Source organism: Exophiala oligosperma, assembly GCF_000835515.1.
Source record: "Exophiala oligosperma strain CBS 72588 unplaced genomic scaffold supercont1.6, whole genome shotgun sequence".
Lineage (NCBI taxonomy): Eukaryota > Fungi > Ascomycota > Eurotiomycetes > Chaetothyriales > Herpotrichiellaceae > Exophiala > Exophiala oligosperma.
Window position 1 is genome coordinate 1,869,821 of NW_015622823.1, and position 20,349 is coordinate 1,890,169.

The following is a 20,349-nucleotide window of genomic DNA, read 5'->3' on the forward strand; positions in this document are numbered from 1 at the left end:
CATAGTAGCTGTATTGGAGGTCTGGCCAAAGCTCGATATCGGCATCGCCTTGGATCCAGTGGTTGAAGGCCCAATCACTGATCATAACCCATCTGTTTTTTTTTTGATATTTCAAGTCAGTAACCCGTAGCCTTCCGAGCAGTGAGAGGATGAGAAAGGACAGACAAACTCACACCCAATACCGGCACCCAAATCCCTCGGGGGTCAGAAGATATCGATGTCTCAACGAGGAATAAAGTTGTTGTGCAATGTCCAACACTCGAAGGTGTCCCCTGATCGAGTAATCCTAGTACGTGATCGCAGAGCGCGGCATAACGTATGAGTGCATCGTCCACTCTACGACGCCATCAGTGTAGTCAGGGTGTGGGTAAGCCGCCATGTTCAGCCTGACTGAACCGCCGTTGACGAGGAGAAGATAGATGGACCAGTGATTCATTGATGGGCCCGCGGGTCCCGCCGTGTGCACCACAAGTCGTACATTGTAGACCCAACGGTCGTCATTTATGATGCTCTCTAGTGAGACCTGCATTGTGTCCAAGCCTGAGGTAATGTAGAGATGCAAGCCGACTCAACTGGGTGCTCTATCTCATTGCATGTGAATGTAATGGTGGTTGCGACTACCCACGGAGTTACCTGGTTGTTTACTGATGCACTCTGTACGGAGGTATATCGCGTGTATCGCGACGCACTTTTGCGGGGAATCGCAGCCTCAACGTCATACTGCGTCCTGCCTCCCTCCATAGTAATATCGCGTACAAAATGAAAAAAGGTCCTGTTGTGGCCTTTTAACTCTGTTCACCTCATTTCATATAATCTCCTTCAGAATGTCGACCATAGACACATCCCTCCACCCTCACACGTCCGGGCGCGCCGCCAAATTCGCCGCCTCCCACTCCTCGCCGCACCCTCTGATCCTGTACGGCGGCTGGTTCTGCCCCTTTGTGCAACGGTCGTGGATCACGTTGCACGAGAAGCGCATCGCGCACCAATACTTCGAAATCAATCCGTACAAAAAGGAACCTCAGTTCCTTGCATTGAACCCACGCGGGCTGGTCCCCACGCTCGCCGTCCCCGTCGAGAAAACTGGGGGCCAGCATCAAAAACCACTCTACGAGAGCGTAGTGATCTGCGAATATCTGGACGAAGTGTACAACTCTTCCGAGACCAACGGACCCTCGTTACTCCCTCGAGACGCATACGAGCGCGCCCGATGTAGAATCTGGATCGACCATATCGGTTCCAAGATCGTCCCGGCCTTTTACAAGTTCATGCAACACACGGACAAGAAACCATATACGCTTGACGAAGCGCGACAGGAATTCCTGAATGGGATCAAGACGTTTGTCAAAGAGTGTTCTTCGTCTGGACCCTTCTTCCTGGGACAACAATTTAGCATGGTCGACATCATGCTCGCGCCTTGGCTGTGCAGGTTGTTCTTATTCGACGTATACAAGGAGGGAGGCGTCGGTATCCCAGAAGAAGGACAGGGTGGGGAGGATGAAGCTATCTGGACACGGTGGAGGACCTGGGCAAAGGCTGTACAGGAACGAGAGAGCGTGCTGGACACCTTGAGCGACAGGGAACAGTATATTGATGCCTATAAACGGTATGCGGAGGACACGACGCAGAGTGAGGTGGCCAAGGCAACGAGAGAAGGAAAGAGACTGCCGTAATTCGTACCAATTGGCTACTTACCAAACGAGCATCTGGTTACGCAAGCTTATGCCTGGCTGAGATGTGCTCCATACAAAGACCCCAAGGACTCTGACCATACCTTGTCTTTCCTAACATTTCGCTCGTCAAATAGTTTCCGCGCTGATATCCCAGCCCAGAGAGACTGCAACATATGTTCAGGCATTTGTAAGCAATTCGATGGTATTTCCTTCCGACGAGATGTGTATTCCCATTCTCCCAGAATCGTAGCACCTCCATCTCTTCGTTCTTGCCGAAGGGTACTCGTCCAGGACCCTCTGCATGTGTTCTTCAAGAAACTCCATCAAGTAGATCTTTCACCGCTTCGCCTCCCCTCTCAAATCACTACCGAGGCCATAACCACGGATCTTTTCCCATTCGACCTTTTGCCTCGTCACGGGCAATTGCCGTCTCAAGTTTTTAAAGCTGCTCTCGTTCATCCCCACGATCGTCCTGTTCACTTCCTCTTGGTACTGTTTCTCGATGGCGGCGATCTTCCTCACGACACTGCCGCCGTCACTCCCGCCCACATCGACACCGTCAATCTCCTTTTTCGTCGTGAGCGCCACGTTGCCGTCCTCGTAGTAGTGCACATTGACCCGTATGCTGCCGCTCAGCGAAGAGGAGGCCGGGTCGAAGAGGAACCGACTCCGCCACTGGCCGCTGATGAAGTTCTTGGGGCTGGATTTCGTGCTGGATATCAGGACCGCAATCTGACTGTCGTCCGGCGTGGCGCAGGCGGTGAACGCGGCGGACGACGTGGGCGGGTAGTGCTCGGAGAAGTGTGCCGAGAGGGACTTGAGGATGGACTGCACCAAGGTGGAATGCTGGGTCTCGTGCGTGTAGGACTGAGGGGAGCTGGCTTTGGCGGTCGTGTGGTCAAATTCAAAGGACGTAGAGGAAGCCGAGTCGTAGTATCGTGGAGGACTGGAGGAGATTTTGTTGTAGCTGGACACCAAGACCTGAAAAGTCGGCATCAAATTGTCGTCAGCAACAGCAGCAACTAGTCCTGGAATGGTGATTCATATATGTGCCACCTGCACTTGTATCTCCCCCAAGCTGATTGTAATCATGCGCGCCGAGACGGGACAGCGTATCAAAGAGACGGGAGGAGGGTTGGATTGAAACACATACATAGTCACTCGCTCCAGGCAACTTGACAGCGACCAGCTGTTCTTCATTGTATTTTTGAAATGCGGGTTTCAGTTTGGCAATCAGGTCTGGCTCATCGTCCGAGGTGAGTGCCTTGATGTCCTTGACAACATCGGCGAGCTCGGAGGGAGGCGCACCCTCGATGAACGACGAGGCGATATCGACGGTTGAGCCCATGGTTTCTGGGCCACCTGGTAAGCACAACTGAATGACTGAATGAATGGGTGGGTGAATCTTGTGTTGTTGGTGCGGTTGTTGTCATTTAGAGAGGGGAGAACAGCATGGGACGATCTACGCCGCAGCCTGGTGTGGGGGGGTCAGATTAATACTGCAGGGATAGAGGAATACGAGTACAGCACGTACAAGCTACCTCGCAAATTATGATCCCTACGACGCCTCCAACTATTTCCTGTTACATGCCTTCCGAGTATTCATATCTACAGGATGCTCATGCTCCTCGCGTCCCGAGTTCTCGAGCCAGCACCGGTGCGAGGTAGCTTGTCTCGGCGTTCAGAGACCTGCTTTCCTATTCATCTCATAATAGCATCTCAAAAATAGTAGCATCAAATTGAAGTCATTACCTACGTAGATACATATCGTAGCCTCGACATAGTCACTGGCTTCGTAGAACAATCGCATATGCTCTGAGGATTGTGACAGAAAGCGACCCCTGCCTGCAGTATGCCCGAACGCCGCGCTTACTAACCGTACCAGCACAAGAACCAAACAAACAAACCGACGACAATCAAACATACAAACCTAGGGAGGCGATGTAGTTTAATCAATACTCATACTCATCATACCCTCATTTGTCTCAGTCATTCCCTGCAAACCGACTTTTTTGGCACCATTAATACTTCCTGCGCTGTTGCTGCGATCTCCGGCCCCATGTCCATTGGTCTTCGCGGGCAACTTTGACCAGGCCTTGTCGTTCGAAAACACGGGACTCTGCGGAAGGACAGGACTGCTTTGAACACTCATACCAGGCGATACGGCGCGGCGTTTGGTGTACGACGGGTCAAAGTCTTCTTCACGACGGCGTTTGTTGTTCACGCGGCGTGCCACTTCACCAGCTGTAGGTGGGTTGGCAGCAAGCGGGGTAATCGATCTTGATCTCGAGCGATTGAAATGTTTGAGTGCCAGGTTGTCTGCAAAAACAGAGCCTGGTGTGTCCATAGCCTCGTCACTGACTGCGGACGAGCTTTCACGAGGTGTCAGGCCTGGAGGTGGTGTCCTAAACCGCCCATTGCCTTCGAACCCGTTCCAGAAGTGTACCCCTCCTGAATTTCGCTCCGCTTGTCGACTGAAGCTATCTGGCGCAAGAGAAGGCGTGGGCTCCATCGCCATGTCTTCGATAGAGTCCTGCACCGGTTCAGCCGCGAACGTATTGCTGGTGGGAATGGTTGGCGAGGTGACCGCTGACACTGTCGGGTCATTTTCATGCACTTGACGGATGACTTCTGCCTCGCGCCGGAGTTCTGTTTTGGTCGGTTCAGACTCTTCCAAGAGCTGCGCGCGGATGCGGGCGAAGCCTTTGGGTTTGGGGAGCAGATTGCTTCTTCGAGTAACTGCGCGCCTGATGACACCTCTTGGGCCATCAAGTCCGTCCATATCTGACTGCGACTGGCCGCCGCTGTTTTTGTTGGGCTTGCTGGAACTATTGTCTTCGCTGTCAGATAAATGAAGGTCGTTGGTGCCCAAACTTAGACTTTCACGACGAGACTGGATTTGCTGTTTGGTCAGCCCCATGCCAAAGTAACTGCCGCCTGAATTCTCCACGCTCTTCAACACACTTGGCGATAGTGGTCCTGGTGATTGCTTGGAGCTGTTCATGCTTACACTGCTTGAACTGTGTTGACTTTTACCCTTTCGGGTGCGCGCCCTCCTAAAGCTCATCAAATATGGCTGGAAATTCATCAGACTTGCTTGTGCCGGAGATGGTTGAGGATTGTTCATCCACTCTAGCCCCGGGCTATTCACCACTCCCAGCATGGCCCCCGCATTTAATCTTGACGCTGCAGGAGTATTGAGGATGGCATCATCGATATCGCGATCGATGGCCATATCGTCTGAGTTGGAGTCACTGTCCGACTCTGAATCCGACCCAAACATATTAATACTACTGACAGAACTGGACAAGTTTGTCCTCTCATGTGTCAACGACCACAAGCCGTTCTGATTGCTGGGTGAATCCAGCACGTTGCTTGCCAAACTTCTCCTTGGAGGGATTTGAATTCCCCGGCCGACATTCGGAGAAGCGTCGGGTGATGATTCGGCCAGGGTGGTCTGATGTAGACTTGTGCATGCTCTTGTGTAATCCAACCCTCTAGATCTCCTGGGAAGCATGGACGATGGCGAACCATATATCTGGGAGGAATCTAGCTTTGGCGACAGAGGTACGCGAGGTATATTTGGGCCAGGACTGTCACCGGATCCATCTTTTGCAGGCATGTGCAGGCTCAGCCCCCGGGGCTGCATCGAAGACTTTGAAGGTGTGGAGGGACCAGCAATGATGACCGAGTCATCCTTGGAAACTCGTCGGTGAGGTTCTCGGAAAGCGGGTGAAGGTGAGAGAATTGGTTTTGCCGCGTCGGAGAAGGAACGCGGCTTGGGTGAGCCTTTGTAGGACGTTCTCGCTGACCGGGGTGTGATGTCTCCCTCAATCTGCTCGAGCTGCTGGGTCAGAGTTGATCTGTTCGAGGGCGACGCACCCTGGCCACCGAGGGGTGCGTGCATAATAGACGTCGACATGGGTATATACACGACTGGGGTTCAGGAGGATATTGTCGAAACTATGCTCGCGATAATAACTTCGCTGAGCAATACATGCTGGCAAAAAGGCTGGTATGGACCACGGAATCACATAACGCGTCGAATTGAGGTATAGTTGCCGCGGAAGGATGCAGTCTTGAGGATGTCGACGATCCGATTGTCTGATAGTCGTTGTCTCGCTTGGAACGGCGGTTAGTGATGAGGGCGAATCCAATAATGTGCAGAATCAGCGTCATTCTCCGCAGCTGCTTCATACATACCCACCAGGAATGAGGCTATTCCATTTGTAGACAACTGACTATCTCTACCAACGTCAAAGAACTACAAATCTCTACCCACTACATATTCAATTCTATCTTTGTGCCTTTACTGATGTTGCCTTGCGACGGATTTTCATTCATCGCCATGTGTGACTTCCTGCGACCCTCTTTCTCTGTGCGGTTCCCAGTGTGGAAATTTGTGCTTACTTTTCACAACGCGAACCAAAGAAAGCAGCTGCATAGCGACAACAATACTACAGGTACAAGTACTTTGCTTTCTGCTACACGCTTTCTCTGTTCATCTGCAAACTACCCTTGTACATGCAGAGAATACACCAACGTTTTCTACACCAATGACAGCGTACATTCCTTACATACCGCAAGTCGTGAAGCTGCAGGTTCGACCAATCTTCAGTGTGTGCTTGCATACATGCGTTTCATCTAGGGCCCAAGGCGGGTTGTTTTCAGCTGTCACATTAACCCTCGGTTCAACCCAGCAGATACTGTCTATCAATATCTCGCCTTCTTTGAGGTAGATATTGATGGCGATTTCTTCCTCCGTCAGCTGGTTCCACAACAATCTGCCATGACGTATTACGTCCTTGATTTGGCCTGCAAGTCGATCCCTATGGCCAGTCTCGATACTGCGACGTATGATCTCTACGAGGTCAAGAAGGGGAAGAACAGCATGTAAGATGACCTCCCTCAAACCCCGTTTTGACAAATCGAGATATAGTTCCCTTGTACCAATTAGTTATAAATTCTACGATCATGCTCGCCAACGCCTCAAAAGCTATTCCTGGGGTAAGATGAAGCATCCAGGAAAGAAAGTGAAAAGGTTCTTTCAACTTGCCCGTACGGCCTCCTCCGGATTCAGTGCGATCTTGCCAGCGAGTTTTCATGCCGCGTGGTCTGACTTGTGATGGATCGATGAACAACTCCGCAGTAATCGTTTCGATGTTTCCCTGAACAGTATACTTCTCGAGGGAGACCGGTGTGTTTAGTATGCAACCTTTACTGTCCTGGATCCCTTCAGAAAGAGCCATAACGAATTGGTGATGGATGGCATTTGATGATTATTGCAATGACAAGGCCGGTGTGGCGGTAAGCTTCGGTAGCTGTGCCATTCCGCGGTACCAAGTAGTGTAGGAGTGTTCTTATCGATGTTTAGCCAGATCATATGGCTCCAATGGTCCATTCTAGGGGCACATGGAATTCGATCCCCCAATCGACATTCTTCAATCAATCCCAAACATTGTGCTTTCATATTGTTAACTCTAGTTTACCAGAGTTCTGTATTGTCTCATCCCTACCGAGTCTTTCTCCCTATCGTCAGAATTTATGGTTGAACCAAAATACAGAGCCTTAGGGAGTGAGTGCAGCCCTTTTCGCCAGCCTGATGATCACGTGCTGTATTTTTGTAGGTCGGAGGTTCTACGGTACTAGAAACTGTATGTGAACTACACATGGTAACTTTGCCGAGTATGAGTACCTCCAAACTATCATGATCTCGAGGTTCGACCAACGATAAATACCAACGATAAAATTTATTCGATTCGTCTCTGAGTTTTCTTTCAGTCTCGAATCTTACACTCTGATTGTACCTTCAGGGATGAAGTGACATCTGAGAGTTGCTCACATTACGCCAGCCAAATCATCACCGCCACATCACTGTGCCCCTCCGCATCGACGACGAAGGTCCATCCTTGTTCAGCCCGGTCAGATCTTGGGCTAGAAACAGGATCCTGGCGCTGGTCGAGGAGTCCACAATCTTCTCTTTGTACACTGCTGTCCATTCAGCATGAGCAACCGACGAGTCAAGAGCCTGGCTCTCGACGATGACGATTATGACGATTACGACGAATACGACGAAAACTACGACGAGGGCGGCGACAATGAACTTTCACCAGAAGACAAGGAGCAAATGCGGCTGGGCACGATCAAGGTCCGCGAAAGTCTTGGGTCAGCCTTCAAACTGGCGGACAGCGAGATTCAGGATGCTCTTTGGAATTACTACTACGACATCAACAAATCCGTAGCCTACCTCACCAGTAAGAATCTTCGAAGCATTCAGTGGCATAACTTCTGCTAACTTGCGATAAAGGCAAACACAAATCTGCAGCCACTCCATCAAAGAAGACAGCCACTGAGAACAAGAGTAAGCCTATCTTTTCCGTTGATTCGACTACTCTACGTGCGAGACTTGATTCGGATCGTGATGGCCATGAATGCTTGAGCTGCGGGTTCGGTGCTGATGGCCAACAAGAGCTTACAAGCCCTACTGTGTGCTCGGAACCTTTCTCTGCCGCAGAGTTCTTCAAGGATTGTCCTTGGCTTCGCGTTCCCGAGTGCCGCAAGGCTGTAATCCTCATCGAGCCGGTGTACCCTCGTGGTGGACTCTTGGGCGGCTCATCTGGAAGCGGGAAACCTTCAAAGCTAGCTGCTCTGGCTGCCAAACGCAGACAAAAGGAAAACGAGCGCTCTTCTTCCAACAATACACCTGCACCATCTTCGGAAAATGACTATGCGGCACGTCTCCAGAGTCTTCACATCAATAGCCAATCGAATCAACAAATGCCCTCGACCATTCGCACAAAAGAACCCTGCGAAGATCAAACCATGACAGATGATCTGCAGATGCAAGATGCTGACAAAGCCTCTACCCTGGAAACATTGACAGAGCAAGAAAGGGAGCCTGAGGTTTTGATTGTGGCGCAACCGGCGGTCCGCGCAAAACCATCGGCTTTCGCCAGCATCATGACCAGCCACGATTTCGATACACGTCCACAAGTCCCGCACAATCTTGTTTTTCCTTCCCCTGATCCTTCTCGGTTTGCCGCCTTTGCAGAGCCGAGTCCAGACGATGTCATATCGAGGGCTCAAAATGCAAAAGGTCGGAGTTGACATTGCTGTTATCATCTCTCAACGGTGCACAAGCTGACAAGGTCGCGTCTTGAGCAACAGCATCAACTACAACTACAACTACAACGACACCCAAACCCAAAGTCAAAGAAACACCCAAACCCAAGACATCTATAGCCAGCGGTGTTCAATCACTCTCATTACAAGAAACACCCAAAGTCAAGAGCAAAAACATCGATGTCATATCCGAGTTCAAAAAGATCAAACGGAAAAATGCCGCCAACTTTGTCGTCATCGGTGAGTATCGCCCTCCCCTCTGGAGTGTCTGGGTGTATCTGACTCCATCCCCGTGTAGGCCACGTTGACGCCGGCAAGAGCACGCTCATGGGACGACTCTTGTTCGACCTGAAAGCCGTCGACCAGCGGACGATGGACAAGTACCGCAAAGAAGCCGAGACCATCGGCAAAGGATCGTTCGCCTTCGCCTGGGTCCTCGACCAGGGCACCGAGGAGAGGGCACGCGGCGTCACCATCGACATCGCCACCAACAAGTTCGAGACGGAAAAGACCAGCTTCACCATCCTCGACGCCCCCGGGCACCGCGACTTCGTGCCCAACATGATCGCCGGCGCCAGCCAGGCGGACTTTGCGGTGCTCGTCATCGACGCGTCGACGGGCAACTTCGAATCCGGCTTGCGAGGCCAGACCAAAGAACATGCCCTCCTCGTCCGGTCGATAGGCGTCCAGCGCATCATCGTGGCCGTCAACAAGATGGACGTGGCCGACTGGTCGCAGGCTCGGTTCGAGGAGATCCGGCAACAAATGTCCGGGTTCCTGACCAGCACGGGGTTCCAACCCAAAAACATTTCCTTCGTCCCCTGCTCGGGCCTCGAGGGGGGCAACATCCTCCGCCGCTCCTCCGACCCTCGATCGTCGTGGTACCACCAGGGCCCGACGCTGGTCGAGGAGCTCGACAAGTCGGAACCGGCGACGCACGCGCTAGACAAGCCGCTGAGGATGACCATCGGCGATGTCTTTCGGGGCGGCGTGCAGAACCCCTTGTCCGTCTCGGGTCGCCTGGAATCCGGCACGGTGCAGACCGGCGAGCAGGTCTTGGTGATGCCCAGCGGCGAAAAGGCCCAGGTCCGCAGTCTGCAGGTCGACGACGACGGCGAGCCTCGAGACTGGGCCGTCGCGGGCCAGAACGTCGTCCTCAACCTCACCGACATCGACCCGGTCCACCTCAAGACGGGCGACGTGCTGTGCAGCGCGTCGTCCTCGCCGATCCGCAACGTCCGAGAGTTCACGGCGAAGGTCCTGGCCTTCGACCACCTCACGCCCATGGCCGTCGACGTGCACAAGGGGCGGCTCCACGTCCCCGGCCGCATCTCCCAACTCGTCGCCACCCTGGACAAGGCCTCGGGCGCCGTGGTCAAGAAGAGGCCCAAGATCGTCCAGCCCGGCACCGTCGCGAGGGTGCTCGTGCGGCTCGACGACGCCGTGCCGTTGGAAGCCCCCTCGAGGGTCGTCCTGAGGTCGAACGGAGACACTGTGGCTGCTGGATTGATCGAATGATGATTTTCTTTTGTCTCCTTTCTTTCTTTTTCAGTTACCAGTCATCACACGTCGTTGACCACTCACTCGCTCGATCGAGGAGAAAACAAAATAACCATCGAGCAAGCCGTCTACCATTAGCATTCGCATTTAGCAGACGAGAGTAGGTATTTTTACTCTTGGAACGAAGAAACGCACTTCGTTTCAAGCCACCCAAGTCATGAATATGTTGGATAGAGAGACAAGGAGAGATTTGCACGATTATATACAATCGCAAGTATTCTCAGAAGTACTTCCTTACAATCATTGCAGATCAGAACGTAAACGAAACTTCGACGTGGCTTGATATTCACGATGTCCTATGAATTGCTATGAGAGATACAGACAGGCTCAAAGCGCAAATACCCAAATCCCATTATTCGCTCATCATGGTAATAGGATCGCAAAAGACAATGCATACCTAGGTAGGTCTAGCCAAGTGACCTTGTTGGCCGCGTTTGGTCATCACCGCACAGAGGCGATTCATCATCGACGGGAAGGTAGTCGTCATAGGTGTCAAGTCCGTCAATGTCCCAATCCAGGCTATCATCGAGACCCTATCTCGCTTGTGCCCGCTGATAAAACACAATATAAGCCTCCGAATTCTGCAAACGATCCCGGGCAGAGAGCTTGTTTGGGTCCAGGTCAACGTGCCGCTCATCATCAAATTTACGCCAACAGCCCCGACCTTGATCTTTGACAATGCTGATATAGTGACCGCCGTCGCCGCTATTTCCGAGATGCCGCAGCACGCCATATGCATCATAACTGTACGGCGGGGTGGTCGCCATGTCAATCTGTCCTTCTGCATCCGGAACACTCGGCGGACGCGGAATGACAAAGTCATCCATACTTAGTCCATGGAGCGGGAATTCGATGGGCGTGTGAATTTTCTTGGCCTTTTCATGCTTACTCGCTGCAAAGCGCTTGAAGTGAATGACAAGGAATTGCGGAAGGCGGGTGAGGATTATCTGCTTGGTCGCTTCTCGTTCACATTTGCAATATGGACAGCGCCAAAGCTCTGATAACTTCTCTTCTCTACAGTAGCTGTTCATGCAGTCGTATATATGCCCTGTACCGGAGCGAGGAATCTCGATGCTGATACTGTAGAATGCTTCGTATGTGGTTGAGGTTCGTTTGCACGTCAAGCATCTGAGGCGGGAGGCGTGCTGACCAGCAAATAGTGACGACAAAAAGCTGTGGTCCCGGTGCTCATACCGCTTCCACTCAATCGGACTGGCACGTGCAATTTCCATACGTTCACGTTGCATCTCTTCAGCCGTAGTCAGTGGACGGAGTGGTGTGCGCTCCCAATTTACATTCAGGTCTTCGTGGAGGCAGTCGACTATAAAGTCGAAGAATTCTTTGGCATCTTGTTGTCGATCGATTACCCATTCACGGTTCATCCGACCACAGAAGTTTCTGAACGTGGACGGCTTGATGACTTCGTTATCTCCTTGCCATACAGCTTGGACCAAATTCGCGTAGAGTTTGGGCATTATACCGTTACTGCCTTTCCAGTTCCGCTGGACATACGCTTCATACATCCTGTCGTTGAAAAAGGCCGATAATGGAATGGTAGCAGACAAGCACTGTAGAGTCGAATTCATATAGCAAGTGACGCCGAAATTGGTCAGTCCAGTCTTTGGCAGACGCTTGGCTCTGATAGAGGTTGCTGACGAGTAGAGAGGAGGCCGGCTTGCAGAAGTGACTCTCGCAAGCGCAGGCTGGGGAGCATTGATGTCGGCTTGCCCCGAGTAACTTGGTCGTGGTATGGCTGGAGGTGGCCTTGTCGGCACTTGAGGTACAGGCGCAACGGCATGAGGAAGGTACGGAGCTGGATGCGACGCTAACGGTCGCCGTGCTGGCATTATCATTGACTCCTGCTGCCGTATTGACGGGAAACGACGGAGGAATGTCTCGTAGTCAGGCACAAACGGAGACGGAGGTGGCAGTTCTTCGTCAACGGTGGCATCTTCATCGTCACTCGCGGCTCTTGTTTTCTCGGCTGGCATGACCTCCTCCTGTAGGGCTTGCTGCCGCCACGCTTCTTGTTCACTCTCATCAAGGAATTTGTGGTCACGAAGACGCCTATTACGCACTTCGTAGCGGGAATTGGCCGACACCAGACGTTGTCGAGCAATGGGTCGGCCAGGACCAACGGCTCGTCTTCGTTGAATTGTGCCGAGCATGGCGGCAGTTTTAGAACGTGCTAATGATTGAGCTCCCACAAAATCGACCCATGCATCAAGACCACCTGCTAATAAAGCTGGTGGACGTCCGTCCTTCAGTGGCTTCGTGTCATTAAACTCATAAAGTGTGTCGTAGAGTGCTCGCAGCGCAGGAGCTCTTGTCATTGATGGTGGCCCTTTCAAGTATGAGATATCGCTTGTATCTTGATCATAATAGACGACGATATCGAATTCATTTCTTCTAGAGAAATGGGTTTGTTCCACGTCCGGAGCGAGAACAAGCCGATCCTCGAGTTCCTCTGCTGAAACACCTTCTTTGAGAGAGATGGGCTCGATGCATATGATCGAGCTCGACATGATATGTCCGTCATCAAAAAGCACCCTTTCTCGGATATCAACGACGAGAACATTATATTTCTTCATATACTCGAGCAGAGTTTGTGCATCTATCGAGGGTCTGTGAGGAATTTCGCTAGAACTACTCTTTGCGACGATAGCTGAATTGATCCCATTCGGAGTGGTCGGCCTGTAGGGAGACAGGATCTCGTCGCGGGTTCTCTGTATGTGCAGAGAATTCGTAGATGAATTTTGCGATTGATTGTAGTAAGTTTGTTTCCTCTCATGTGGAGGACGGCCACTTTCAGTTGGCAAACGGCTACTGTTAGCATGAGAAGCAATAGAAGTTGTCGTTATTGGGCTATACGTCGGGCTCGGGGGCTTCGGCATGACCATGTTGGTGGTCAGTGGCACTTTGGGAGGAAGCGAGGGTCCGTTACCAGGTCCTGGCATATCACGAGGTCCGTTCAATCGATGACTGGAAGCACCGTTAACTTTCGAAGTTGCGTAAGGTGCATAAGACTGCGGTCGAGGAGCGTTGCCGGCAGCTGATTGAAAATCACTCGGGTTCGGCATGGTCAGAATAGGACCAACCTCCTTAGAGCTTCCTGGCCCTCTCAAACGAGCAAAGCGCTGGCTCAAGTCATTAGGTTGTTCGCTCAGCGGTCGTCCTTGAAGACTTTCTGGCTTCGGCGGTTTGCTTGATGGCCGTGCCCGATTGATGCGCAATGCATCTGGAAGTTCAGCTGACGGGCGAGAGTCTGTTTGCCACACCTCGGAGCCGTTTGTCCTGCCAGAGGAGGCAGAAGAGGCCGTCGAAGGCACCCCAAAGCCCGTAGAGTAGACCGGCTTCCTCGAAACCGACCGCTGCTGTGTACCATGGCGTCGGTTGTTCTCTTCAATGACACCTCTCACTTGTGCCATTTGATTCGATAGTTCGTTGATCCTTCGTAAACCTGCCTTGTATTTCGAACTCCAAGAGGAGTTATTATCCCAGATTCCATAATCCTTGTGGGTTGGTATACGTTCGACGGCAATCTCGTATGCGCGAAGGTAGTTCTTGTACGCAACGTCAGGCCGCCGAAAGTCGACCGAACTCTTTGCTGTCGCAATACAGGTTTCAACCTCACTCAGGTAGTGGGCGAGCGAACCATCGGGTTCGATACCAGTTGTCGCGTCGTGAATGATATCTTTAATGTGTGCGAAGACTCTTTCAGAGGCAGAACCAGGTGTTGTATTCCTGGTGTCCGACCAACTCGACCGGGTGGATATTGAGTCCGCAGACGGTGCAGTGGCCTGACTCCCAAACGATGAGGGAGACGCATACGCCGCCATGGCGCTGGTGTGAGTGTATCACCGCAGTATCATTGCGCGACTGGTTCTGAAGATAAAGCCCAGCAAAGCAACGTCGCTTTGTGGTCTCAACTGGAGACGATCGGAGGATGGCGGTCGTAGCGCTACACAATGAGTGTCAAAGAGGACTAGACAGTCAAGGACGTGCTGCTATGAAGCAAGCAAGAGGATAGACAGGGTATGGATGGGAGGAATGCGATATTCAGTCAGGTAGTGTGAGTAGGAATACATAGAAGAGGTCGACCAGGTTCCATGTGCTGAGCAAACCGACTACTATGCCTATGGGTGAGTGAGTTGTGCTGAAGCATGCGCCACCCCAGAATATCACAGTATGACGGCAACGACGGGTACGAACGAAGCAGTAAGAACAGGCCGAGTCTGGGTCGCCCGCAGCGCGTCACTGGAGTTTGCCGCCCATTGTAAGCACCTCCGTACGTGGCTCCTTTAGGCTGCTAAGCGGCTCTTTGTAAGCCTATCACGCCTAATCAATTAGGTGCCAGACGATTAGGGTTCCGCGGAGAGCCCACACCCGCAGTTTCAGATGTCATCGCAGCAACCTTCAGGTGCTCATGGTAGGCTGGACAGTGCAAACTACATTCAACTTCTTCACACTCCATTCTTTGCATTCGACGATCAGAGCACTTCTACAAGGCCTTCTTGTCCTTTTCACCATCATTCTGGCTACTCTCTCACTGCAACGTTCCTCATAAATTGCCCCATTCTGTCCTATCCTCCCTAACGGCCCGTGGCCACCCACCTACAACCATGGCTGGATGGTTCTCCTCTGGCACGTCTGCCCTCGACGAGCAAATTGAAAAAGCTACTTCAAGTAGTCTCGAAGACATCGCTACAAGTCTCGAAATCTCCGATTTGATCCGATCCAAAACAGTGCAGCCTAAAGAGGCTATGCGATCGTTGAAGCGACGGATAGGCAACAGGAATCCCAATGTTCAGCTTTCAGCCTTGAAACTCACAGACACGTGCGTGAAGAATGGAGGATCTCACTTCCTGACGGAAATCGCATCCCGCGAGTTTATGGACAATCTTGTCTCGTTGCTCAAAGCCTACGGACCTGCAGCTGTAAACGACGACGTCAAAGGCAAGATCCTCGAACTGATACAGACTTGGGCCATTGCCACCCAAGCTCGATACGATCTCTCGTATATCAACGAAGTCTACAAGACCCTCCAAAGAGAAGGATTCGCATTTCCACCAAAGGTTGAGATTGCAAGTACTATGGTGGACAGCAGCGCCCCTCCCGAATGGGCCGACAGTGATGTCTGCATGCGATGTCGTACAGCTTTCACCTTTACGAATCGCAAGCACCATTGCAGGAATTGCGGCAATGTCTTCGATCAGCAGTGTTCCTCCAAGTCGATTCCTTTACCACACCTGGGCATCATGCAGCCTGTGCGCGTCGACGACGGATGCTACGACAAACTGACCAGGAAGTCCGGTGGCTCCGATCGCCGAGTGTCTTTCGCACCCAAACCTAGCGCCATGCAACCACGAAGTGCCAGGGTAGAGGCTAGCAGCTTTGATGAGGATCTGAAAAGAGCTTTGGAAATGAGTCTGGAGGAGGCCAAGGGAATATCAAGCTCAGGCTACGTGCCGCAGTCACAGGAACGAAAGAAGGAGCCTCCAAAGACGAACGGTGCGGCAGCAGCCGAGGAAGAGGACGACCCTGATCTGAAGGCTGCCATAGCCTTGTCTCTGAAGGAGGCCGAAGAACAGGCCAAGAAGCATGCGGCCTCGATTAAGAAATCTGCAGCCGATGGTGCAACTTCTACACAACCATTCATCATGCCGAAGAATGACTATGAGCTATCAATCGTGGAAGCGGAGAACATCAACCTATTCTCCACGCTTGTCGACCGTCTACAACATCAACCACCGGGCACAATACTACGAGAACCACAGATTCAAGAATTGTATGAAAGCATCGGCAAGCTTCGACCCAAACTGGCCAGAACGTTGGGCGAGACAATGTCGAAGAATGATGCTTTGCTTGATCTTCATGCCAAACTGTCGACTGTTGTTCGCTACTACGATAGAATGCTCGAGGATCGACTGAACAATACCTATAACCAGCGGAATCCGGGATATCCAGGTTACGGCATGGCCTCACCAGGCATACCTCAAGCTTCTGGAATGTACCCATCAATCGCTTCAGGTCCTCCGCCATCTATGAGCACTGCGCCAGGGGGGGCGGAGAACTATTACTTTAGCAATGCACCATCCGCTGAACCTTATGGAGCACCTTCACAACCACCAATGCCCGAACCACAACGCTCGTATTCATATTCGAGCGCAAAGCAGGACGCCTCAGTCTCATCGTATTCATATCAAAATTCGGTGCTGCAGCAGCAGCAGCAAGGTGGACAGCTCAATCAACCACCGTCTCCGCAAATGTATCACCAACAACAATACTCCTCTCAGCCTTCACAAGCTCCTCCTCCATCCGCGTACCCTCAGTTGCCACCTCCCGATCCTCAGCATACACCTACCCCTTATTCTCAGGGGGCAGATGCTCCTACTCCTCAACCACAGTACGCCTCTCAAGCTCTGCCAGCCTACCAACAACAGCAACAGGCAGTACCATCAACACCTCAAACCCAATCCCAACCTCTTCCCCCACCTACCCAGACATATCAACAGCTTCCGCCGCCACAACCACAACAACAACAACAACAACAACAACAACAACAATACCCTCCTCCAACACAGCAATCCAACCCACAGTCGTACCCGGCATATCAAACTGGCTACAGTCAAGATCAATTCCCTTCGGTACCGCAACATACTCCTGGCTACCCACAACAATCCTTACCTCAACACCAACCTAAACCCGTCGCGGTGGAGGAGAGTTTGATTGAGCTTTGAGAAGCTTTGCACGGGTAGAACGTGGGTCGAGGAGTAGTTTTGGGGGGTCCACTTGCATCCCTTCCGACCTGTATGTACGTACCGGGTGGTCTCGGTCCAGATTGCTAGCAATGGGGAAGGCCGGCGGTTGTCTTGTTGCGGCTTTCTTTTTCAAGGCGGAGGGAAAACGTCCCAGGAGTAAAAATAGGTAGCGTCCAAACCCAGAGCCAGCCAGTACTCGAATGAGATTTTCATCCTTATATCCCATAGTTGGCAATTAGCACAGTCCGCATTTTATTGATTACACCCCGAAATGTATTCGACATTAAAAAGACTTGTCCTGCAATTTTCCCAAGGAACGAGGAACGAGTTCAACTATCAGATACCGTTTTTTCACTTTTTATATTGACTCTTACTCTGGCTCTTTACTAGTTCTGAGACAGACTGGCTATTCAAAATCTCGGTGCGTTGACGTTTCCATATCCATTCCATCCATCTCAATTGACAAGGTCGAGTAATGACGTGATGTTTGTTTTATTCGGATGCCTGTCTATATTTTCAAAGTCGTATATATATCGTCGGGCTTGCCAGGGTACACCATGACTGATTGATTGATTGACATGTTCACGCGCCGAGTCATCGCAGTCGACTACCTCGACCCACGTCAACCGTCCTGTGACTGTCGAGACGACCTCGAAGCACTGACACATCGACACAAATCTACAGGCGGTGGAGGTGACGATGGTGGCTGCATCATCATGGTGGTGGTGGTGGTGGTGGTTGTTGTCGTCGTTTCCCCTTCTTGGCCACCACCGTCACTGCCCCCGACAACCGATGGTGGAGGTGGAGGTGGTGTCATGGTCCCAGGTGGACTTTCCGAATACTCTGGCAAGGTGGCATTACCGTCACACAATTTACAAGTCAAGATTTGAATTGGCATTCGAATACGAATTTGAAATTGTTTCCGATCGTGTTCGTTGACTTGAACGTGTGCTGCTATCGTTATCTGTCAACACCAAAAAGGTAAAAAGGTTAGCACTCGCACACTCGCATACACCCAAAACACACCCCGTTCCATTTGCTCGCTTCTCGGAATTGAAACTTACCAAAAGATAGTGTCGAACATACAAACATTTGTAAGCCGTATCTGCCTCAATCTTTGAACATGAAGGTATCTTCAAGGTCGTCTTTTCATGTAAATATTGATAATCTCCGTCGGAACCACCATCAATATCACCAGCACCACCACGACCGTCATTGTTGTTGTTGTTGTTGTTGTTAACAAACTCAAGATGTTGAGGAGACGACGACAGACGACGACACCACAACACATCATCAGCATCCTTCTCCTTTTCAATCACCACACTACTGGCGTAAGAAGGGGCCATTTTTTCTCCCGCGGCACTGATGCGTCTAAAGGCGCGCTGGTGAAGGGGGTCTCGCTTCGCTCGGTTCGTGTACAACAAGGCCTTTGTGCGTGACTGTTCTCGGTACGCCAGTCCGTTGCGCGTCTGATACTGCACGTCCTCGACGAGAGAAATATTGATGCTCTGCCACGATCGATCATTGGGGGATGAGATGTTGATGGTCAGGGGTAATTGGCCCCCTACTCGACAAGATTTGGCAGCCAGGGCGAAATTGTAGTGTAGGCCGTGCAAGAGCCCTCGAACCTCATAGGGTTCCGAGAGTTCCAAAGAACACACGCAAGGGATGCGTACGAGTGTGACGAGTTGTGTCAGGGTCGCCGTATTCGCGCTCGAAGAGTAGTGTCCTCCACCAACACCTCCTCCTTCTGTCTCGGTGGTGGCCGTAGCAAGAGCAGTCAGTGTATAAGACACCTTTCCCAACGGTAGGTCTATCGTCTCGGGAAGCCAACTTTCAAGGGGTCTTTCGAATGGAAAAGTGTATTGCCCAGGTTCGAACCTTCGCTGCGTGTTGGTTTGTCTCGCGTGACTGCGATATGCGGAAGTGGTCGTCATGTTGTTGTTGATGTCGTCGGCTCCTCCCATTACTCCTGCATCATCCGTCTGTAAGAAATTCCACGTCTGTTGCACCACCTCCTCTCGAAATACCTTGTGCAGTTTCCGAACGCGCCATGATTCAGGCCAGATGGTTTCTGTTTCTCCCCGAAAATTCAACTTCAAAGCGTTCAGGGTCGTCGGTTTCAGGACGGTCAGGTTCATCACTCCTCTGAGGACGGCGGAACGGTGTTCGGAATTGTGCGGATAGTCGAATCCTTCCAGGTACAAGATTGGCTCAGCGAGCTCAAGAGACAATGTGAACCCGGCGGCGGTGGCGGCAGGGGCGCGCGTCATAACCAACTGGTCAGCGGCTCCCTGGTCTTTGATCTTTGGTAGACGACTTTTGACGGCGGCACCAGAAGCGCGCGACGATGATCTACCAAGGTGGTGATGGTGGTGTCTGACCCGGCTAGAGAGGCTTTGCGACGGCGGCTGCTGCTGCTCTCCATCCTCGACGTCGATCGATTTGCTCTTGTTGCTAGGGAGGACGATCCTGCTGGTGAAAGGTGACAGCCACGAGTCGACTGTAGGAATTGCCTGAGGTCTCGATTGGAAGTAGACATCATTGTTCTTACTGGCCTCGTGATGTTTTTTGGTGGAAACGAAAAGACGACCTTCGATCGCCGAAGTGACTTCTTTGTACCCTTCCATGGCCCTTTTTCCCTCACTTTTATGCTAGGGAACCACTGAACAGTTGGAATGCCAGTACTGGCAAGTCCTACTGCAGGTACCTTTGGTTGACCAAAGTACTTGGTTTGATGGTGCACTAACTTCCAACCCCTCTACTCCCAAGTCAACCCCGAGCAAAAAGATAATTGCTCGGGAATTTAGAAGCCATTTTTGTTGTATACCTTCCGCGGTCAAGTCAGAACAAGGCAAAGGACCGTTTGCTGCAGAATCTCCCAGATTTGACCTGTACCCGGCCTTGACTGGTACCTGGACAGTGGGACACCACAACCGAGTGTCTTAGGAAACAAAAATTACCCAGACCTTGACATGTGAAGTTGACGAAGCTCTGTCACAAAACACTGTGAACTCGACGAGTACAAAAGAGAGAGATAATACTTCCTTTCAGCAATAAAGGCTGGGCAGAACAGGACAGAAGCAACTTTTTCCCCAGCAGCCAGCAAGGGTCCAAAGAAAAAGAAGGAACGCTGACAGACCCGTGGGCGTGGGCACGCGCGGGCCACCACGAAAGCGTTGAACGGGCTGGGGATAATAAGACTCCTTCTCCCGAAGCTCACTAGGCAATCA

General features: G+C 51.7%; 7 protein-coding genes across 8 annotated transcripts; 3 read left to right on the forward strand and 4 right to left on the reverse strand.

Annotated features, from left to right (window-relative positions):
• The first annotated feature begins 749 nt into the window (after positions 1-749).
• Positions 750-1,865, forward strand: PV06_07095 (uncharacterized protein). Its single transcript, XM_016408282.1, has one exon. The coding sequence runs from the start codon at positions 825-827 to the stop codon at positions 1,671-1,673; it is 849 nt and encodes a 282-aa protein (XP_016261762.1). The 5' UTR covers positions 750-824; the 3' UTR covers positions 1,674-1,865.
• PV06_07096 (uncharacterized protein) lies at positions 1,575-3,116 on the reverse strand. Its single transcript, XM_016408283.1, has 2 exons — positions 2,827-3,116; positions 1,575-2,654 (listed from the first exon to the last, which is right to left on the reverse strand). The coding sequence occupies exons 1-2, from the start codon at positions 3,019-3,021 to the stop codon at positions 2,010-2,012; spliced, it is 840 nt and encodes a 279-aa protein (XP_016261763.1). The 5' UTR covers positions 3,022-3,116; the 3' UTR covers positions 1,575-2,009.
• Positions 3,117-3,387: 271 nt separating this feature from the next.
• On the reverse strand, positions 3,388-5,820 carry PV06_07097. 2 transcript variants are annotated; one of them, XM_016408285.1, is made up of 2 exons: positions 4,684-5,820; positions 3,388-4,566 (listed from the first exon to the last, which is right to left on the reverse strand). In XM_016408285.1, the coding sequence occupies exons 1-2, from the start codon at positions 5,593-5,595 to the stop codon at positions 3,622-3,624; spliced, it is 1,857 nt and encodes a 618-aa protein (XP_016261765.1). In that variant the 5' UTR covers positions 5,596-5,820; the 3' UTR covers positions 3,388-3,621. The 2 variants fall into 2 exon arrangements, with proteins under 2 accessions (XP_016261765.1, XP_016261764.1); XM_016408284.1 differs by having other exon boundaries at positions 3,388-5,820.
• Positions 5,821-7,418: 1,598 nt separating this feature from the next.
• On the forward strand, positions 7,419-10,669 carry PV06_07098 (translation elongation factor Tu). The gene is made up of 4 exons (XM_016408286.1): positions 7,419-7,927; positions 7,981-8,034; positions 8,841-9,035; positions 9,094-10,669. Exons 1-4 carry the CDS (start codon positions 7,678-7,680, stop codon positions 10,311-10,313), a joined length of 1,719 nt encoding a protein of 572 aa, XP_016261766.1. The 5' UTR covers positions 7,419-7,677; the 3' UTR covers positions 10,314-10,669.
• On the reverse strand, positions 10,618-14,523 carry PV06_07099 (uncharacterized protein). Its single transcript, XM_016408287.1, has one exon. It carries the CDS (start codon positions 14,192-14,194, stop codon positions 10,889-10,891), a length of 3,306 nt encoding a protein of 1,101 aa, XP_016261767.1. The 5' UTR covers positions 14,195-14,523; the 3' UTR covers positions 10,618-10,888.
• A 290-nt stretch (positions 14,524-14,813) lies between these two features.
• Positions 14,814-17,416, forward strand: PV06_07100 (uncharacterized protein). Its single transcript, XM_016408288.1, has one exon. The coding sequence runs from the start codon at positions 14,978-14,980 to the stop codon at positions 17,093-17,095; it is 2,118 nt and encodes a 705-aa protein (XP_016261768.1). The 5' UTR covers positions 14,814-14,977; the 3' UTR covers positions 17,096-17,416.
• On the reverse strand, positions 17,383-19,811 carry PV06_07101 (uncharacterized protein). The gene is made up of 2 exons (XM_016408289.1): positions 18,181-19,811; positions 17,383-18,080 (listed from the first exon to the last, which is right to left on the reverse strand). Exons 1-2 carry the CDS (start codon positions 19,744-19,746, stop codon positions 17,739-17,741), a joined length of 1,908 nt encoding a protein of 635 aa, XP_016261769.1. The 5' UTR covers positions 19,747-19,811; the 3' UTR covers positions 17,383-17,738.
• Positions 19,812-20,349: the final 538 nt, after the last annotated feature.